Genomic DNA, 23,052 nt, shown 5'->3' on the forward strand with positions numbered 1-23,052 from the left:
GATGTGGTCTGGGCTTTCGTGAGCATACAGACTACTAAATGAGACAGATGAAATAATCACAGATAAATAAAAAGTTTTTACAGGGGACGATATGAAAGAAAGTACACAGTGTTGTAAGTTGTACAGTAGGGAGAGGTAGCTAAAAATCTGATCTGTTTGAGAACTTCAGGGAAATCTTCCGAGAAGTTGTATCTGAGCCAAGATGACCTTAAGGAAAGAAATAACTTAACCAAACAAAGGACAGGAGTGAGTGAGATGGAGGTAAGGAGTCCAGGCAACGATGACAGAAGGAATCAACTGTGCAAGGGCCCTGTGGCAGTAGGGAGATAGTACAGTCATAAGAAGCCAAAGCTAAAGACACAGTAGGGACATGTTATAAAACTAGACTGAAGGGGAGAAAATGACATTTTAGGAATTGTGGCCGAGTTTCTGATTTTTTTTCCTAAGAGTAGTGGGAAGCCGCTAAAGTGTTTTAAGCGGAGGTTTATCAGAAGATGGAATTTTGATGTTTTTAATTCAAAAAGATCACTCTGGTTACAATATGAAGGGTGAATTGGAAGGAGGCCCAACTATTCTGGGAAGTTAATTAGAGGGTAGCTCAGGGTAGACGATGGTAGATTGAAATATGAGTTGCACCAGGAAATTACATGTACCTTCCTGTCAAAATTAACTCCCATAGTTTATTGGTTTTGAAACCAATGAATCTCAGATTTTGATATCAGCACCTCTTATAGAAATTAAAAGAAAAAAAAAAGCACTGATGCCCAGCTACCGCCCAAGAGTCCCCTCTTGACTCAAGCCCTCTGGGGAAGATGCTTGGTTGGTTTGCTGCAGTCTGAGAAGATTCACAGTGGATGCCGGGCTGCACCAAAGGTTAGGGCCCTTGGGATTGGATTGTTGAATATGAGGTTGTCTCATCATTTAGTCCATCTGAAGATGAGAACAACCCACTACAAGCTAATGTTATTCTCATTCCATTACAGAATGGGGGCAATAATTTCCCAGGATGTTTTAGGATTCTCAGTGTGAAAGGTGCATCAGTAAAAGCCAGCAATAAAAGAACTTTTTTTTAAAGCAACTGATGCACAACTACAAACAATCATTCTATAATGCACATAGTCAAGATTTGTTAACTTCTGCAGGAAAACCAGTTGCTGGATAATACACAAGTAGTTTATAGAAAGTCCTAAGTGCTGAGATGCGTCCTTCCTGGTTGTACCCACAGTAACTAACCCAGTGCCTGCAGGCCACTCTTGTCACTTCTGTACATTTTGAATACTGTGCCTCTGCTTGTTCATTGAAGTGCTTTCTTCTATATTATCTCAGTTGGCTGTTAGGACTCCAGGGAGATAGCAAGGGCAGATGTGCTCTGATCTGTTCCCCCAGGAGAACTGGGCACTGGCAGGTTAAGTACGATGCCTGCCGTCCCACCACTTGTGAGACTGAAGGAAGGGTTTAAGATGATCTGGGGTTTAACTTTATCCATGCAGCACGCGCCTCAGTGAGCTTCTTTAATTGAAAGTTACTTGTAATGCCTTTCAGAGTTACAGAAAGGTGGTAATGAAGGAGAGGGATTGCTTTCTTTTCTTGTGAGACTCCATCCCTGGCTTTGACTCTTTCTCCCTCTGACAACAGCTTTGCTTAGAAGTGGAAAGACGGATTGGCAGGAAAGCCTTACTGCATTCCGGCACCTTCCCTCTGGTGAAGCAGTATTGTGTTCAAGCCATAAAGAAGACAGAGAGTATGGGGAACAATAGGTATTCATAATTCAGTAGTCAGGAAAATGCGCCATATAATTGAGAGTGACTTCCATTTAATAAATCACAAGTCATCAGTCCTGAATGGCTCCTGGGCTGGCAACTATCTAGGCTACCATATAACATTTTTTAGACCTACTGCCCTTTCGTCACCTGCTCTGATACAAACACAGAACTGAGAATATTAGCTCAAAAGATGTGCCCAAGGAAAGCACAAAAGCCCCCTGAAATCCATATGGGGATTCTCCAAGGGCATTGCTGACTTTGGTAATAGAAAAACAAATATATCAAATGGCCACTGAGGAGCCAAGATTAACCTGAGGAATGGAAGGTGTATGAACCTATCAGTTCCTGCAACACGGCTTGAGAGAAAAGTGGGAAGACAAAACGCTATAGTAACTCAACGCTGACAGCCTCATCTGAAAGTGAGACTCTGAGACACTCCTGAAAGCATTATGGACTCACTGCAGATAGAAACCGGGCTCATATGTAAGAGCCTGGCCCCTGCTAAGATCAGACTTGCCCCAGGCTTCACTGGAATTCAGTCTCGAAAGTGATCTTAAAGTTCATGTACCAAAAACGACATTGTAGAGAACCGACTTTAGTACAACCCATTTTTTTGTCAAAAACAAAAACGCAGTAGATAACAGTCTATGTACTGTATGTGTGAGTCTGTATGAGCATGAAGGTGTTCGCAAATAGAACGCAGTCTGTTAACACTGATTCCCCCGGGTAGGGGGGTGAAGTGAAGTGAGGGGCAGAGAGACCAGCCTTGAGGATTAAAGGAGGGAGGGAGCAAATGAAGGGAAGTAGAGAGTTCACCAAATTTAAAAGGGGGAGGGGTGGAGTATGGTATAACACAAGCAACAATGCAAAACACAAATTCTATTTCTACCATTACTGTAAATCGATATTTAAATATTGATTGAGTATATGAGAAATAACCAGAAGGTAACACAGATTGACAACAGATTGATGATGGAATATAACCAACTTTGGGCTTAGATTTCTGTTCTTTTTAATGCTCTTCTGACCCCTCAGTAAGATTTAAAAAAATGATAAGGCAGCATTGAATGACAGAAAATTAGATATTTCAGCCTTTTTTAAAAAAGATTTTTTTTATTTATTTATTTTTTGACAAGAGAGAGACACAGTGAGAGAGGGAAACAGAAGCAGCGGGAGTGGGAGAGGGAGAAGCAGGCTTCCCGCTGAGCAGGGAGCCCAATGTGGGGCTCGATCCCAGGACCCTGGGATCATGACCTGAGTCGAAAGCAGACGTTTAATGACTGAGCCACCCAGGCACCCCAGTCTTGTCTTTTTGAGGCTAGGAATATTTAGTAGACTGGGGAGCAAAAAGTAACAGTAATCTACCTGAGCTTTGCCTATTCTAGGTAGGTCTAGTTAGACTCAGGTTAGTGGAGTCTCGACAAGAAATAAGAAAGGAAATGACTACGGTACAATGAGCATTCAAAGAAGAGATTTTGTCAGAGGGTAGAAGTTCATGGGGAGAAATGCTAAGCCAACTTGTGTTAATTAAATAAGAGTGAACAACAGTATATGACTTCTAATATAAAGTATGCAAGTAAGATTGTTCTAGAACATCCTCTGGTGGTCACTAAGAGAAAAGGGAACATTTCTTGAGAATCTCCTGTAGATTCTCAGAAATCAGAAATAATAACTGCCCTCTATATAGTATATATCATTTAATCTTCAACCCTAAAAGACTGCTAAGATTTGCCTAGAGTCACAAGACTAGTTTGAACCAAACTCTTCTTAACTCCAAGGTCAACACTCCTACTGTTTTACTATGCTCATTCCCAGTGGGTGCTTGTGAAGAATGGATTCACTCACACATGAAACCAGAAAGCTATTGTAAGCTTGAGCTAAAACCCTTTAGAGGAATGCCAACATGGATCAAATTCTTCGTTAAGTGGCGATATAAGAGGAGCCTGGTGTAATATGCCGGGCTCTATAAAAACACTATGGAAGCTAGAAAGCCTGTCTGGGGAGACCCTGCCAATGTGAATATTCAACCAAGCATGAAAGGACTCTAAACAAGAATCAGCTGCTGTAACTGGGTGGAGCCTGCCCTTTTATAACGGTAAACTGTGTCCTTCCAGCACAGACAACACCAGTCTATGGCAAAAGGTAGTTGCAAATGCCCTATGTCCTGTTCCCAAGCAAGTCTTGGTTCTCTCTGGCATCCTTTTCGAGAGGTGCTACCATTGCTGAAAGCTGAGGTTGCCTCACTACATCAGCTGGGAAAGTATTTCCTGAATATTTGGTTCAGGTCATGCTTCATGGGTTTCTCTTCAACTTCAAAACTGAGCTCTGAACATAATCCCAAGAGAGGAAGATATTGGCATAACTGCAGATTACAGAGTCAGCTTCTCCCCTTGTCTATTTGGAGATGGTTATCTAGAGCACAGGTGCCTCTCCAAAGATGCCGACTCCCGAGCTTCTTGCAAGTAATGGCAGCGGTGGGCGTGGAGGAAGGGCATTCACACTGGTGAGGGCAGTGTGTGCATGGGCTTGTCCATTTCACCAGAGAACTCAGGTCTGACAAGGTCAGTAATGCCAGAAGACCAGATTATGGACCCACTAAACTGTTTGCCTGGATACATATTTCACCTTCTTTTGGAAGAAATGCAGATGGGTGACCCCTTCCTTGAGGACTCTGAGCCTTGGGACTTGCCTCACTAAATATCCAAATACTTGTGGATCTAATACTCAGACCAAGAATTTCCAACTGTAACATCACAAAATGGTTTAATCCTTCACTTGCAAATGAGCCATAGTGCCATGTGTTTGAATGAACAGCAAATTTCCACATTCCCTTTTTATGTCTTCTGTACTAGATGTCTGGCTTAGAATGGAACAGAATACCATAAGGCTAGAGGAACATTTGGCTTGTGTAAGCAGATAAATAACTATAAGCCACGGCCTCTTTACTCCATCTAGACATTGTGGTAGAAAGGGGTCAGAACCTTGACCCATTATGTTTTGGAAACACTTTTTAGGTAATAAAGGACATGACTCCACTGTTACCACTACATAGTGGCCTTAGGAATTAGCTCAGCAGCCTTTGGTAGGAAAACAATGGCACCACCAAATAATAAAAATCATAAAGATGTTTTTGAACAACTTTAAAAATCACTCTAAAAGTAAAACATTCAGGTATGTAATAAGAACAAAATTATGATTTTTTTTTTAAGTGGGAAGATGCCTTCAGGAATAAACCTATGCGATGGGTTTTTCCTAGTGGTAAAATATGTAATAGAAATATGTTAGCTCAATTAGAAGAAAGAAGAAAAAAAGAGAAGAGAGAAAGCCACGGAAAATTTCCAAAGAGAATGTAGGAAATACATAAAATGTGGAAAAAGAAAATCCAAATTGCTCATAATCCTACCACTCAGGGAGATCAACGTTAGATTGGTAAATGCCATACTAACCAATGAGAAGCACATGGGCATGCGCGCGCGTGCACACACACACACACACACACACACACTGGAATCATTACTCTGTTTTATGTTATGCTTTCAAAATTTCTAACTAGCTTTTAAAACTTGCATATCTAGCATCGCTTGCTAGTCTTAACCAAGTCATAAGATCTTAGCTATGAAATGGATATATGATTTCTTGCCCTGGATGTTACTTTGTCACTTTTCCAAATTACTAGGCTCTGAGAGATTTCAGGGACATTGCAGGCCTCTACAGAGGCACTAGAGTGCAGGTGTCCTACAGACGTCAGGCAGTAACCCAGGAGTTACACGCCCTTTGAAATGCAATTTCTATTTCAACCTCAATTTCATTACTTACAAAGAGAGGCGGAATGGTCATGATCCCAGTCATCAAACCCAAGGGAGGCAACCAGCTACTTTTATAATTCTATCACTCTTGCTATGGGCAGCATGTAAGATCCACTCACATTCCAGCCTCCCTACAGGCTGCTAAAATAATCTCAGCTCTCAGGTGAAGACGAAGAGCTTATTCGAGTGCTGTTGGCCATGGGGTGGAGACTTTCCATTGCCCATGGATGGTGGGTCATGCTAAGGAATGAGCTGATAAGGCTGCAAGTCATGGAACAGGCAAAGCGCAAAGCCAGAAACCTGAGAAGTCACACACTTGCCAAACCTGTGTAGTTGTGTGAAGTTCTTACATGCAGGGATGGTGGCCACCCAAGGAGATGAAATGGGGTGCCACTGTTGTGGGGCCTAAAGCAGATAGGCTGAGAGACTCAAAATCCATCTGCAGACTATTGCCCACGTGAAGACGATGACCCCAGTCGTTGGGACATGCACTGAACTGAAACTCTCGATAATGAGCCAGGGTTCTCTCCTTGCTTATTGAGGCAGAACAAAGTTCCTGGCAAAATCCAGTTCCCTGAAACTCTAAAGAACAGCAACACCCCAACTTTTGTGGGCCAGAACTGAAGAAAAGTGGAGCCTTAGGAAGAGTTGCTAACTAAGCCAACCTGAACTTCAGATGCGAGGCTTCTGGCTAAAGACGACCTATATTGCCCGCCTCATTTCCCTCTTTTCCTTTGTAACTGGAAGCAGCAAGGGAGAAGAAATGAAGTGGCTCAATTACCTTGCTCGAGTCAAAGAAAATAAAGCTGAGTGGAGTATGGAATAATACATGAGAAAGCCTCTTAAGTCTCCACGGCTCATTGAAATCAGCTCCTGTTCCTTTGTGTGGACGGAGAAAACAGCCCAGGCTTCGGAGTCAGATCTGGGCTGGCTTGGAAAACGGATACCTGCCTGGACCTAAGAGCGCCTGCGAACTCTTTGTGCCATTTCTAAAAGCCCCAATCTTTCCCTAGATGAAAAAGTAGGTCAAATTCTTTTATGAATTCAACAAATGAGGGTCTCACTGCAAATTGTATCGAGTCATCTTCTCCACCATCCGACGGCTGGCAGCATCCTGAAATATTTATGAAGTGTTATTACATTGTGGTTACTTTTATGCTGCCATAAGTCTTTCAATGTATGTGAAATTACAGATCATTGAAATCCATTTAATGAGGACACAGCCTTCACGTTTTGGAGTTGGATCTCACCGAAGAAGTTATAATCATGAATTTTCCTTATTAACTTCCAGTCTTTGTATGTAAATTGAAGTATTAAGACAATGAGATACAGATCAAAGTTTTAATTTTAGTCCCTTGCCTCAGATTTAATTTAAAAGTCTTAAATTATGCAGCGAATTGCATCTCTTTATTCTTACAGCTGTTTAAAACAGATTTAATTATCTTCTGTAACACGCAGACACTACTTCTGCCTAGCAGTCCTCTCAAATGAATGCCTTCCAAATTGGTTTTGTTGAGTTCTTAAGACTGATTAGGCCCTCTGCCATCCATCCCGTGCCTTCAGGTTCTCGCATTGGATTTCGCCAGGAAGCCGAGTTATCACACTGAAAGTCTATAGGCTCATTAGGTGCTCATTAGTGGGCCAGAGAACATTCATCTTAAGCAAGTCTCCAGACAGAGAGATATCACCCCTCATTGGATACCTGGATCTCAGTGAAAAATACTTTCGATTGGCCTCCTAAAATTCAGGTGTACTTGAAATGTCTGGCTAGTTAGATACACCTTTATGGACACTTCCTCGCCCCTCTTGGTTGGTTTCTGGATCAACTGTTCTTTGTCCTCAAGGAAACGGGGATACATAAAATTGCAGTGTGTGTATATGTGTGTGTAGGTGTGTTCTTGGATCACAGTGAGGGAGTCTGGGATGGACGGAATATTGTCTCCCTTGCCTTGTTGCTTCTGATGAAGGTTCCTTCATTATAGTACATTAGGAGAGAACCCTGAAAACAGCAAGGATGCAGTTTCTAACAATGCGGCTTTTCATCAGCTTCTATAGAATTATGTGGTTCTGTGGAACAAGGGTGAGCCAAGCTGTGGGAATTTGAACGAGTTGTGTTATAGAGCTATTTCTGTCCTCTAGATATGGAGGGCGGCCTCACATCCTATTTGCAGGAAGGGATTCCATTTCTTGCAGACGTCAAATCGGCAAAATTTTGACTCAGTTACATACTATTGTGCATGGAGTTCAAGCTAGCCTCAGTATATCTAGCCTTTGATTATTTTCTGTCAATAAGAAGTTCTCTTCTTTGCTCTGATTTTAGCAAGGTTTTCATTGATAGTCTTATGTTAGAATTAGGACATGCATTAGTACAAAATAAAGGAAGGGATTTAGATTTCAGATGAAGACTTCAGCATGTTTTGGATGTTATTCAAATTTCAAGAGTCTTTTCCTTTTAAGTTCAGGTTTTATCTCTACACTCCTTGGGGAAGCCTATCCAAATCCACACACATTTATTGAGTTCCTATCAATGTGTTAGGCACAGTGAGAAGAGATGCTAGGGCTGAGACCAGGCATGGCATAGTTTGTACCTTAACGATATTTACAATGTAATGGGGGCTGCCAAAATTATTGTTATAATAAGTGCAGTGAATTAAATTTTATTTTTGTTTTCAATGAATATAAAATATTTACTGTTTTCTTTTTCATGCAGTTAGATTTTTATTTAAAACCTGTTACAGTGGAGACCCTCGTTAACCTAAAACAGATATTGCCACAAAAACGAATATGTCTTGAATGAAAAGTACATAATATAAAATTGGAACTTTGTAAAATATATGTTGAAGAAGAAATTAACCTGTATGTCTGACTACTCTGTGGGACAGTGGCATCAGAAGCTTGGCATTAATGTCCCTACTGTTATGAAAAACTGGCCTTCGGTATGGTGGCAAGAGCCAAATATTATATTCAAAGTAAAATTAAGAGCATCAAATTCAAATGAGAAGTGGACTCAGATTTTGAGGGGGATATTACAGATCCAGTGGCATATGTCAGGGTATTTGTTTGTTTGTTTGTTTTCTGGATTTGAGAGCCTAATTCATACCCAAGACTCTGGAGAAGTTTGGCATTCAGGGATGACAGTTCTAGAGTGCTGCGTTCATAGCCTATGTTTTTCAATATTCTTAAGAATGGATATAACAATACTAGATACAGCGAAGCCATTCAATAAAGATGTAATCTTACAAAGAGAAGGAAACCTACAGAGGATATGGAATCTCTCTTTGCTGAGATGGTTTTTAATGAACTGATCACAAGCCATGAATATTCTCAGAAAATCTGGGAGGAAAATCATGTTTTATATATTCGCTAGTGTTTAAGAATAGAGCAGCTGCCAAAGGCCAGACTGGCTGGAGCATAGATAATTCTACCTATTCTTTCTACTCCTTCGTCTTTGTTGCTACCTGTCCCCTCTGAAGTATTATTAGGGGCCCTTAGAAACTACATGAGATTCCTTCCCAGGAAATGGTTCTTTCCACTGGAGAGAAGTAATAAAAAGGCAGGATACCGCAGAGCCTGGATTTGACTCCTGACTTGATACTTCAGTAGCTGTGTGATCTTAGGTAAGTGACTCTGCCTTTCTGTGCTTTGGCTGTGCCATCTGTAGCATGCAATGAGGATAATAACACCTACCCACATAGGCTTGCTGTGGGATCTAAATGAGATAATCCAAAAAAGCAGTCACAAACCTGACAACAGTTAATGTTCAGGGTTAGATATCCAAACTGTTGTCACTGTGTCAAATTCCAAAGCTCCCCAGCTTCTCAGAGGCACTCTGCTTTCCTTTATTTTGTATTGCTTATCACATGCGGCACTCACGTGTATGTATATAATCCAGAGATTAACAGAGAAACCCGTTGTTTCTGTAAGGAGAGCTTGTGAATCAGCACAGAATCCCACAGTTGAATGTGAGGTCCCCAGGGCATCTTGATGTGGGGACAGTCTTTTCAGCTTAGACTCTGCCCTGGGAAACAAGAGCACCAAGGGGCCAGGTCTGACAGCTGAAGGCAGCAGATTTCCTCCCTGCTGCTGCAACGTTCCCACTCAAGTGGAATGAACTATTTTTTTCCCTTCTTGCGCCCAGAAGGCATGAATTTACACATCTTTGAACCAGATTCCTCAATCTGTTCTCCCATCACTCAGCCAAATCTGAGATGTCTGATGATCTTGGTTACAGAGAAAGCAAAGTTGAATGGAGAGGAGCCTGGCCTCTGTCCCTGGAGAGTGAACAGAGGTCAGAGCTGACCAGGCCCGAGTTCTTGTTTCAGATCTTGCTCTACTGTTTCTTAGAAATGGAATAAAAATCTGAAATCTGAAGCCTACTCCAGCACAAACATTTCTGCTTCAAAAGATCATGTTCTTCTAAGTTATCGTAACCAGGTTCCTTTTATCTCTGGGAAAGGGGACTTCACGTTCATTATGCAGGGAGACAAAGGGTAGAGGATTAGCTCAGAAAATAAATCTCCCTAAATGTTCCCAAAGTTTTAGGGAAAGATTTATTTTCTGAGCCAATCCTTTACCCTGTGTCTTTTTTTCCCTTCAGACCTAAAGGCAAAATATACAAATCAATGCTATTTGAATTTCCCAAATGATTTCTAAGTAAGCTTTTTGTTGAGCATAATAGACATAAAGAAAAATATGTAAATCAGATATACAGCTTGATTTTTTACAAAATGAATGCATTCATTAATCAACAAAAATTCAGTTTCCAGTGTTCCCTTATCCTCCCTGCCACTTCTCTTCCAAAGGTAACTATTAATCTCACTTCTATCGCCATAAACTAGTTTTGCTTACTTTTGCAGTTTAATTAAATAGACTCATACAATACATATTTTTTCAGTCTGATTTCTTTAGCATAATCGTAGATAGGAGATTCATTCAAGTTTTTGTCGGTAGCAATCATTTCTCCTTTTTCATTATTCTATGGCATTCCATTCTGTATGGATACTCTAATTTACTTCTTGAGTGTACAGTTGATAAATGTTTGTTTCCAGTTATGACCTCTTATGAGTAAGTCTTCTATGTATATTATTTTACATACATTCTAGTGCATAAGTGTATGCATTCTAGTGACTCTATACTTAGGAGTAAAAAGTCTGGGTCATAGGCTGTGCATGTTTTCACAGAAGAATATAGTGGTTAGTAGTTAATGTTAAATAGATCTCCAAAATGGTGACAATCTACACTCCAAACACCACTGTATGCATGACTGGTTGCTCCAACACCACCACTTGATATTATTTGTCCTTTCAAATATAAATCTTCTGATGAGTAGACAGAACTATTTTATTTTTTTTAAAGATTTTATTTATTTGAGAGAGAAAGAGAGAGCACAGTTGGGGTAGAGGCAGAGGGAGAGGGGGAAGCAGGCTCCTCACTAAGCAGGGAGTCCGAAATGGGGCTCGATCCCAGGACCCTGGGATCATGATCTGAACTGAAGGCGGATGTTTAACACACTGAGCCACCCATGCTCCCCAGTTATATCTTATTTTAGTGTTAAGTTACATTCCTTTGATGAGCAGTGATGCTGAGAATTTTTTCATACACTTATTGGTTATTTGGTTACCCTCTTTGAAAAGTCCATTTAAGTCATTTGTGCATTTTCTATTGGGTGGCCAGAATTTTTCTTACTGATTTATAGAATTCATTTATATTTTTCTGGGTATGAGTGCTTTATTAAAATTATGTGTTGCAAATAACTTCTCACCCTCCAGGGCTTTTTAAATTTTCTTTTTATTTTCTAAATAGTATATTTTTGAAGAAAAGAAATTCCTAATTTTAATGCAGTCTAATCAAACTGTATTCTTCTATATACTTAGTGGGTTTCATTTTCTGTTTTAAAACGGTCTCTGCCTAAACCAAGGTCATGAAGATACTCTTCTGCATTTTTCTTTAAACACTTTAGTTTCTTCTTTCAAAATTGGATTGATTCAGTCAGAATTATTTTTTGTGTGTGTTAAGAGAGATCAAGATTCATATATTCCCACATGGATTTTGATGTCATTGCACCATTCATGGAAAAGATTATAATTTATCTACTGTAGTACACTGTCTCATTTGTCATAAAGAGTATGTGTGTGTATACGAGTACACACACAGACACACACACACACACCCCTATACATATGTGGGGGGTGTGGTTTTCTTGGCTCACTACTCCCTTTCTTAATCAGCCTGTGTACGCACGGTATATATATACCGCCACGCACTCTTACTTACTATAACTTTATAATAAATATTGATACCTGGTAACGTAAGCTATCCAGTTTTGGGAGTCATCTTTAAGATAATCTTCGCTGTTCTTGAGCCCCTACTTTTTCATATGCTTTATGATCATGTCAATTTCAACCCATAAATATATGCTGGAGATTTGATTGAAATTGCCTTGAATATAAGATAAATGTGGGAAAAATTGGTCTTTTTTCATAATACTGCATCTTCCAATCCACAGTCATGGTATATCTCTTCATACATTTGTATTTAAAAAAATTTTTTTTTCCAAATATGCTGTAGTTTTCTAGATAGAGATACTGAAAATAAGTTCTTGGGTTTGCCTGTAGGTATGCACTGTTTTTATGCTATTATAAAGCATATGATATATAAGTGTATATATTTTTTAATAAATATATACATGTATGTGTGTGTGTGTATATATATATACACACACACACACATATGTATGACCTTCTATTGATTCAGAAGATATATATCCCCAAATATGAAGGCTAACTTTGAATCCAGAATAATTAAAATATATTCTAGGGGCGCCTGGGTGGCTCAGTGGGTTAAGCCGCTGCCTTCGGCTCAGGTCATGATCTCAGGGTCCTGGGATCGAGTCCCGCATCGGGCTCTCTGCTCAGCAGGGAGCCTGCTTCCCTCTCTCTCTCTCTCTGCCTGCCTCTCTGCCTAGTTGTGATTTCTCTCTGTCAAATAAATAAATAAAATCTTTAAAAAAAAATATATATATATATATATTCTAGGGGCACCTGGGTGACTCAGTTGATTAAGCGTCCATCTCTTGATTTCAGTTCAGGTCAGGATTTCAGGGTCATGAGATCGAGCCCTATGTTGGGCTCTGTGCTGGAAGTGGAGCCTGCTTAAGATTCTCTTTCCCTCTCCTTCGGCCCCTCTCTCCCCAACCCACCTCCTGTTCCCATGCTTTCTCTCTAAAAAAAAAAAAAAAAAAAGTTTTAAATTATCAACACAGGTTTGAAAATCAAAACCAATGGAATAAAATAAAGTATTTAGAGGTAGACCCAAATAAGTATGTTCAATTGATTTATGACAAAGACTCAAGTCAGTAAGAAAAGAATTGTCCTTCAGTGGTGCTAGGTCAATTGAATGTGTAAATGGAAAAACATATATAAACTATAGTTTTATTCAAGATAGACTATAGGGGCGCCTGGGTGGCTCAGTGGGTTAAAGCCTCTGCCTTTGGCTCAGGTCATGATCTCAGGGTCCTGGGATTGAGCCCCACACTGGGCTCTCCACTCAGCTGGGAGCCTGCTTCCTCCTCTCTCTCTCTCTCCCTGTCTCTCTGCCTACTTCTGACCTGTCTGTCAAATAAATAAATAAAATCTTAAAAAAAAAAAAGATAGACAATAGATTTAAATGTGAAAACTAAAGAAAAAAACCTGTGGAGTGATTTCTTTACAATCTCGGGTTTGACACAGACTTCTTAAGCAAGCCAGAAAATCACTAATTATTTATTTTATGTAATTAATGATAATATTTGGGTTTATATATATACCATTTCAGTATCTGTTCTATTAGTCCTGTATGTAAGCAGGATCCTTTTTCTCTCTTTCCTGCCTTCTTTTTGGTATTAATGAGACACATTTAATATTATTCCAGGTCCCCTGCCAAGAGATTGATAGTTAAATATTCTCTATTTGGACATGCTGATATCTAATACAAATTAGTACCTCTACCTCATCACAGACATTTCATGGAACTTAAAACATTTTAACTCCATTTAATACATACTGAATTATTATTGTCATGTGTTTTAATTCTACCTATATTTAAGCCCACAGTGGATTATCATTACTGGTTATTATTAATTACAATTTACCCACATACATGCCCTCTCTCTGGCTCTTCCTTCTTTCTACTTTTGTGCTCTCATCTGGGTTCATTCTCTTTACACCTGAAGAGTTACCTGTAGTGTTTCTTTTTATAGAAATCATCTTATATGACTCATCTCGGTTTCTGTTTGAGAAAAGTCTCTATTTTACTTCCACATTTGGGTTTTTCCCCAACACTTCCAAGATGTCATTCTAGTTTCTCCTGCCCTGCTTTTAAATTTTTCTCTTTGTTTTTTGATTTCAATAGTTTGAATATGATACCTAAGTGCCTTTTTTTCCTTGTCTAGCTCCTGCTTGGGGTTTGTGGATTCTTGCCAATCTACACGGAGACACTGATGCCTCCTGTCAGTTTGGGGGAAATTCTTAGACATTATTCCTTCAAAACGGATTCTGGCTCCTTATCTTCCTTCTCCCCTCTGGAACTCCAATCACATCTGTGTTAGTCCTTTCCCTCTTTCCCACGTGTCTCTTATTACTCTTTTCTTTATCTTCGATCCTTCCTCTCTTATCTTAGAAAAGTTATACTTCCAACTGTCCTTTCTTCCAGTTAACTGATCCTCTATCCATCTGGATTCAGTCAGCTGTCAACCTATCTTACTTCTTAATACCAGTTATTTTTGAAAAGATTTATTATTTATTTGAGAGGGGTGGGAGAGAGAGAATCCTCAAACAGACTCCCTGCTGAGCGTGGCACTGACCTGGGGCTCCATCCCACCACCCAGGAGATCATGACCTGAGGAGAAATCAAGACTCCGATGCTCAACCAACTGAGCCAACCAGATACACCTTAATATCAGTTATTATATCTTTATTTCTACAACTTCCATTTGTTACTGCCTCCTACTGATGACTGCTGGAGGGTTGCATTTTCGGTCTCAATCTATTTCATGAATGTATCAATCGTATCTCAGGAAACTGTTCCTTTTTCTGATGATTTTTTCCTCCCTGTCGTCGTGTTTCTTGATATATATGTAATATTCTAAATTAAACGCCCAATATTTTTGAAAAAATACAGGTAAGCCTTCTGATTTATATTATTTTCCTCTAAAGAAGGTTCATTTAAGTTTGGCAGACATTTAGAGTGGGCGGAAACCACTCTAACCCTTTCAGAGACTGAAATAATTCCAGGTTGGGTTTCAGCATTTAGAGAACCTGGTCTAGTTCTGGGGTGTCCTCACTCCTAGGATCGAGCTCTCCAGAAGTCTCCAGAACCTAGTGTTGTATTATTATTTCCTTCTTCATAGTCCCTGGCTCTAATTTTTATTTCCTCCAGATGTAATACTTCTAAAAACTCTACTTCACTTTTGTCTATATCACTTAGATATCATCAAAGAGCTCAGAGAGAAAAATGCACAGAATTCTGTGCTCCTTCTCCATGCTTCCCTTCCCTCTGGGATCTGACCTGAAGTCAATTTTTATGTTCTAGCTTGTGAGCCCACTGCCCGTTGTTTGGCCAAGACTTTCTGTCTGGCCTTCTACGTAGCAATCTGAAACGTGTCCTCTTCTACAGTGTGACGGACGAATTGGCAAAGTCCTTGAGGGCAAATACAACAGGAGTTGTTGGACGGCTACAATGAATTTCCCATCTCTGAAGAAAAGGATTTTGTTTGCCCAAATCTTCATGACAATACTCTCATGCTCCTCTTCCTCCTTCTCTCTCACTTTCTCTCTCAGCATGTCACTCCTGCTCTAAATATATACGTTTGATTTGCTACAAGCTAATATGTGATGGCCTCAGGGAGAAGCCTAAAGATTGCATTTCTGTGAAATGTGAGCAACTCCAGTTGGCCTAAATTGGTCTGTATCTTTCTAGTTCTGACTGAAAAACTTTGGGGAACCTTGTATTTAGGAGAATGGGTATGGCTGAAGGGTACCTATTAAGGAAATAACAGAAAGGAGTATTGGGTTTTAGAAGGATGGTGCTCTAAGTGGTTCTTGAAGCATCAGCATCATCTGAGCCAGAATTTCATTCTCTTATTTCACAACTGTTTTTCCTACAGCAATTAAAATACTAATAATGTTGATCAATGCTGACAAAGCAATCCTAACTGCTTCATCTTCTCCGTCTCAAGTCACACTCTAGAGCCTCTAGGGTTACTCTATCCCCCTTGACTTTGCTCTTGTTTTGTTCTGTTTATTCTTGAAGCACAAGGCATAACCTACAGTCTCGTTATAAATGGCCCCGCCCAACCAAGTGAATCAGAATCTTTGGAGATTGGGCCCAGAAAACTTTTATTTTTCTTAATTATTTATTTATTTGACAGACAGCGAGAAAGGGAACACAAGTAGGGGGAGTAGAGAGGGAGAAGCAGGCTTCCCGCTGAGCAGGGAGCCCAATGCGGGGCTCGATCCCAGAACACTGGGACCATGACCTGAGCCAAAGGCAGATGCTTAACCACTGAGCCACCCAGGTGCCCCCCGGAAAACTGTTTTAACATGTTCACCAGGTAACTTTTATTCATGTTAAAGACTGAAAACCACTGAGCTATCAGAAGAACCTGGAAGTCAACAACGTGGATCTTAATCCTGGCATCATTATTAACTTTTTAAAATCCCTTTGTGCTCACAAGGCCTAGCATGGTGCTGCCCAGATTTTAGTACTCACAAAACACAGCTAAAGGCAGGATTGTCAGGCTTGATAATTGAGATCATTAATGTAATTGTTTATCCTTTAGAGAACATCTTTTTCAGTTATAAGATGATAAAAATGCCTGTACACATTTAAAAATACAAATGTACAAATTTCATCTTATCCACTATTTCAATATTGGGAAATCTCAGATAACCATGATTTGTCAGTCTCCGAGGCTCATAATGTTATTGCGGAGATGCTACAAAATCACAAACTCTCAATTGCCAAAATCGCCAAAGAAAGTAACCTCAGGTATATTTAGATTAGCCTCAGTGTTGTATGACCAGCATGCTGCCTTTGGAAAAGAAAAGCCAAGACATCAGGTTGAGAGAGGAAGACAGCATCGGTATGTTAGGCTGAACATGTGTGTGCACTAAATTATGTTTAGAATACCATTGGCGTGTTCATCCCGAGACAACTTTTGGCTGGAAATGCCAACGAGGCACAGTTAAATCCAGAAAGAACTTCCAAGAAATGACATATTAAGTAAGCGTGAAGAACACCTTGCAATGAAACGAGATTAGCTGCGGGTAAGAGCAACAACAACAAACCAAGGAACCAAAAGTAAAAAAAAATTAAAAATATCCACAGCATTTAAAATGGAAAAAAAAAATTAAACAAAACAGAAACACATGTAAAGCGAATCTGATCTCCTAGGAAACATCAGTGGCCCGAGAAGGTGAGTGGCTGGGGGTCTGGTCCTACCTCCTCCAGCTGCACCATGAGAGTAACGTTGTGCCCTTGCTCCGCTGTCAACTTCCCGTCCGCGGTCACGATGCGCAGCCCCCGCGGGGCCTTCCCCGGACACTTCTGCGGTTTGGCGGTGTACTGTTCTCGCACTCCGTCCGTGCAGTTATTGGAAACCACTTTCCTATACCTACACGGAGAAAAGCTCAAGTTGTAATCCAGCCCATTACAATTCAGATCACTCCCAATGTTTTGAGCTGGACCTGCTACTGCGTAGCCTGGAGGGCAAGGGAGAACCACACTTCAGGGTGCTTGGAGAACTAGAGCTAATTCATATAAAGCACCCAACGGAAAGACCCATCATCATAGTAACATACTGTACCTACTGTTAGCACTTGAAGAGAATCTTTCATTCAGTCATTCAATCATTTCACTTCAGAGCTATGGGAAATGCACAAGAGTAGAAGGCGTGGTCCTGGGCCTCACTAAATTTATAATCTTTATTTTTTTTTAAAGATTTTATTTATTTGACAGACAAGATCACAAGTAGGCAGAGGCAGGCAGAGAGAGAGAGAGGAAGAAGCAGGCTCCCTGCTGAGCAGAGAGCCCGATGCAGGGTTCGATCCAGCTCCCCGGGATCATGACCCAAGCCGAAGGCCGAGGCTTTAGCCCACTGAGTCACGCAGGTGCCCCTATAATCTTGAAGAGATACATGTGGATAATCCAGGAGACACTTTAAGGGCTATAGAACTGAGGGTTAAAATGAGTACTATATATTGCAAGGGCATTTGCAATTCAGATAAAGACTGTTATGGATTATGTGATTCAACATTAGACTCCAAAGAGGATGCTGCGGTAATAGTTTTGTACAGAAAGTTGGCTAAATTTGAGAGTTTGTCCTCAATATTTTATGAGGGGCTATACTGGCTAAATATTGAAAACTCCTATTAAGGAGACCAGTCTAGAGATTGTGTAAATCTTCCCTTCTCTTTTGCTTATTTCTTTTTATTTTGGCTTTAATAGGAAAAAAAAAAAGATTATTCTACAAGTCTGTGCTATGCAATTTATAGATTCATTGTAAATTAGAATCTGTGGTTTTAGAACAATTAACCTTTAAGACTTTGAGCTTCGATGTTATCTGTTCATCATCCTTTTGTGTGGGGTCCACAGTAACCTCTCTCTGGACTCAGATATCAGACTTCCCATGCCTACTTACCTAGAGTGAGTAGTGAAGCTCAAAGTGGAGGGAATGTCTAAGGTCTTTCCACTCTTCTAGACCAGAGAAACTTTTAATATAAAGGGATAGATAAGAAATGTTCTAGTTTTCCCAGCTATATGGCCTTTGTCACAAGTACTCAACTCTTTGATTGTAGCATGTAAGAGAACACAGATAACACACAAAAGAATCGATACATCTGGATTTCAGTAAAACTCTATGCAGATCCTGGCAGTGTGCCACATTTGACCTGCAGGCTATACTTTTCCAACCCCTTCAAATCTGGCCGATGTCCTTTCCTCTGTCCCCGAGTCTTGGGATCGACATGTCTAAGACCATGGTTGAGAAAGTCAAATTAAACACTGTCTGGGGAAGTACTGTGAATGCTGTGGATCACTACAAGGTCAATTATTAATATTTAATTCACCTCATAGGGTAATTGTATAAATTAAATGGATTAATGTACACAGAGTATTTAAAACTGCCCCGATGATTAGCAAGTGCTTATGAAATTGCTGCCAGTTATTTTTATTTAATATTTTTTCTCCTACCTGTTCATAACCTTTACGGCTTCCAAATGTCCTTGGAATAAGTCATAAATCCCATAATCTTGTCCACGAAGCCTTCCACAAGCTAACTGCCCTACATCTTTGAATTCTTTCTCACCAAAAAGCTTATCTGCCCTAGTCAAACCTCTCTTTCCAGCTTCTGGGAAAGTACTTATTTTCTTCTGCTCTTTCTGCTTCGAGGTCTTCCCACATGCTCTCTGAGCTGCCTAAAATTTCCTCTTTGGGTTACAGCTTCTGTCCTCTGTCTTTTCCTGCCTGTGATGGTAAAATAATAATAAGTGAAATCGTAAGAAGTAGGTATGTAGAGAGTATTTACTGTGTCTGCCATTGTGCTAAGTTCCTAACATGACTTTTGGCATTTATCTTCAAAATATTCCAAACAGTTCTGCTTAAGGAAGGTATTATTATTCTCAACATCCAGATGAAGAAATTAAGATTCATAAAAGTTAACCAGTTTTCCTAAGATCACCCAGTCAGGACCCCAGACAATCTGTCTCTAGAATATTCTCTCGTTACAGCTACTCTATTGCCTCTTTCAATGGAAGGAGATTGTCCCTCCTCTAAACTCTTAAAGGCTCCTTATGATATACTGATAGGAACCCATTTATTTATGCCTTGTTTGATGGTATTCCTGTGGGTGACTAAAGTTCCCTGAGGGCACCTCATCCCTGGAGACAGGCAAAACTGATAATCAAGAAGTCCACACTGGGATGACTATGCCATTCTAAATGCTGAAATATTGGCACAGCAGGTGGTTATTACCACTGCCCCCAACCCTTCAAGCACCTCAGCTCTGAACCAGCTGCCACTAATCCTTACCTTAGGAGTCCCTGCTTCTCTGCACAATCCAGCAACTAAGGGGTTAACACCCAGCCCTGCAGGCAGCCAGGAACTCTCTGCTCTTGCACTAGGATCCCTACTAGTTCCATGGGTCATTATCAAGTCTGAGCATTTTTAACATCCTTCTATCTACTGTTTAAGTAAATCCATTTTAGGTGCTTAAGGGTGCATGCTGCTTAACAGAGAAAATAATGGCAGGCGGGAGAGAGAAGAAAAAAAAAAGGGTGTCGGCGCTGGAGAGTGCTGACATCTGACATTCTGGCACCAGCAATGATGGCAAGAAAATGACCAGCAATGTCACAGTAATTACGGCATCCCAGTGAGTTTGTGCATCAGAAACTGCGTGTTTCAGAGGCAAGGTGCCATGCAAACTAAAGGCACGTTATGATATTTAATCACTTAGCATCTAAGCACACCTGTGACTCTGTCTTGGCGAGCGAGTGGCTACAGAGGCAAGGACTCACCATCACCGCTGACATCATCAGCTAGAGAACATTCCTTTTGTTTGTCACTCTTCTGACCAATCATTACCCCAGGCTTTCCTGAATCGTGCAGCAACGGTTCTGTTTAAATCCTAAGCACAAATCCAACCCCCCCCACCCCGGGATTCTGCCATAGAGAAGACTGTTGGTAATTTTTAAAAAAACACTCATTAAAAAGCATTCTGAAGCCATTTTATTTCCTGGATGAAAATGGCATCACATTAGCCCTACCAGACCTGTCCCTGAAATTTAGAAGAAAATTGTGCAGAAATACAGAGTTCATTTACTCAAGTAAGCACACACCTGCTTTTTGCATTACTGAATGGTTCTATTTCCATCCCAGCAGCTGTCCCTAGGTCTGAGTTACATAAATGAATAATGCATTTAATGTGTTATTAAATGGGGCTGCTACCTCCATAATAACAAGGCAACTTATGATTATGTTGGACCTAAGCTCTGAATATTACTGGGATGCATTTAGTTGGGAAAGCATTCTTCAATCTGCCAAGAAGAAAAGTGCTTTGTAATGGCAAGGGAGTCTTTGTACAATTACTGAAAAGGAAACATTCTGCAAATGTGCCTTTGATATTACCAACCGCTCATCAGTAGATAGTGTCTTATTACTTCAACAGCCCCAACTTCAGCCATTCTCTTCCTTCCCATCTTGAAACCCCTCTGTCACCTTTTCCTTTTTACCCCCAACCTCTTTGATTTTTCTTCTGTGCTTCCTGCCAGTCCTAACACCGATATGAAGGACGTAGTTTTTCTTTGTGAGTGTAAAACTGGAAAAAAGCCATGAAGGTCTTCATAGTCTGTGATTTTACTATTTAGTGGGTTTTTTTGTTTTGTTTTGTTTCTTTTGTACTTTTGGGTGGTGATGGAATATGGGTGTTTATGACTGTTCACTGTAGGTTAAGGTGACAGGATAGCCTAGCATAGTAGATTACAACCCTGTCCTTCAGAGTCACTTGCTGGCACTTTTAAAATAAATGGCTGCCAAGATCCTGCTCCTAGGGGTCTTGATTTAATTGAGAATTACTTAGATTATGATCTAGTTGAGAATTCTCGGCATTAGTGTGTCTTTTGTCTTTGTTTTTGTTCTAAGTTCCCCCTGGTGATTCTTGTGTGCATCCAGAATCAAAGACCACTGCCCTGGTGGTTAAAACTAGTGTTTATAGTTTATAATATATATATATATATATATATATTATATATATATATATAAATATATAGTATATATAGTATATACTATAGTATATAGTGTTTATATAAATTTAAACTGCCTGAGTTTAAATTTAGGCACTAACTGTAAGAACCTGGGCAGTTACCCAAACTTCCTCTAACTCTTAGGTTCTCTGCCTGTCAAATAGGGACAGTTACAGAATCCTGTCAACAACATTCTTGGGAGGAGTAAGTGAGATACTGTATTGAAAATGGCTAAGCCTAAAGTCAGGTGCATTGTTAGAAACTTTGTAAATATTAAAATTTCAGTATTTAGTCAAAAAGTTAGTATTTAAAGTATTAAACATGAACTTGCTATTACACAGCAAGTTCCCAGAAAAACATAAGTGGCACTCTGATTGCCAAGATTATCTTAAGATCAAATCGAACCATGTCAATTTCTTTTTTAGACTCATTCACAGCTTCCTGTGGGATTATTCACAGAGCGTCAAGTTGAAGTTTTCAGTACAGTCCACACTCTCTCTTCAGTGCATTTTTCCAGCTTCAGCTCTTTCCCAACATGTGTCCTGAGCCCCAGCCATAGTCAATCCTACACGCCTTCTTTTTTCCTGTGCTGTTCATTCTTTCTTGAATGTTCTTTCCTCCTGTCAAGCTTTTATTCATTCTTTATAAAAATCAGCTTAGAATTCATGTTTCTCTGTGAAGTTGTCTCTTGCCTTTTTAGAGTAGTTACCACATGTCATCAGTGAGCTGGAGCTGAGGCTCTCTGTCTTCTTGAAGGGAGGCAGGTCTTCCTGTTACTGAGCTACGGTGTCCCCTCATTTGTGCTCACAGTGTGCAGAATTTAAATGGTTTATTTTCTTGGATCGCCCTGTGTGCCTTTCCTTTCAAGGAAAAAATGCTGTACGACCCTCAATGAAACAAAAAAATGGAGTAAGCCTTGGGGAGAGAAGGGGACTAGCGGTGGGGTACAGTATATGACCAAGACTTAAAAGCTCCCGAGACCTAATGTGCCCATGTTTCAACAACAACAACAACAACAAAACTTGTGCAGTAGTCTGAACACCAACATTCAGAAAGAATATGGATCCATAGCTGACTGAGCAGGTTCTCTGAGTTTTTCTGTTCAAAGGCAACAGTTCTCAGGACTTTTCCTTTATTTTTTTTAAAATTTTTTTAAAAGATTTTATTTATTTATTTGACAGACAGAGATCACGAGTAGACAGAGAGGCAGGCAGAGAGAGAAGAAGGGGAAGCAGGCTCCCTGCTGATCAGAGAGCCTGATATGGGGCTCGATCCCAAGACCCTGGGATCATGACCTGAGCTGAAGGCAGAGGCTTAACCCATTGAGCCACCCAGGCACCCCAGGACTTTTCCTTTAAAGTGAATAAGCAACTTTGAGATTAGGAGACCAGGAGGAGACTTAGCAGAAGGGAAAACAACTTCCTTGCATTAAGCAGGGTAGAAGCACAAGTCTTTTGTTTTGACTAGTCAAGGAATGTGACTTTATTTTGAATGCCAATTTGATGAAACAGGACATATGGCCATGCTAAACTAAATGACTTAAAATCAAGAATCATGAGAGTGACTCATGGAATCCACAATCTGAGTCAATGAGTTGTACAACTAATTTATATAAAGAATTTTTCCCTTTTTTTTTTCTTTTCTTTGTGAGCACCTGCAGTCCTAGGACTCCCAAATTGGTCACAGACACATCAGAGTCTGAAGGGATAG

General features: G+C 40.2%; 1 protein-coding gene across 7 annotated transcripts in view; it reads right to left on the reverse strand.

The window, feature by feature from the left end:
• Positions 1–23,052, reverse strand: part of SORCS1 (sortilin related VPS10 domain containing receptor 1) — a 513,368-nt gene that overhangs the window by 52,193 nt on the left and 438,123 nt on the right. For all 7 annotated transcript variants that reach the window (XM_046027660.1, XM_046027661.1, XM_046027664.1 and 4 more), the window contains one exon: positions 17,048–17,219. In XM_046027660.1, coding sequence (XP_045883616.1) covers positions 17,048–17,219 — 172 coding nt within the window. The remainder of the gene's footprint in view (positions 1–17,047; positions 17,220–23,052) is intronic.

Source organism: Meles meles, chromosome 13 (genome assembly GCF_922984935.1).
Source record: "Meles meles chromosome 13, mMelMel3.1 paternal haplotype, whole genome shotgun sequence".
Classification (NCBI taxonomy): domain Eukaryota; kingdom Metazoa; phylum Chordata; class Mammalia; order Carnivora; family Mustelidae; genus Meles; species Meles meles.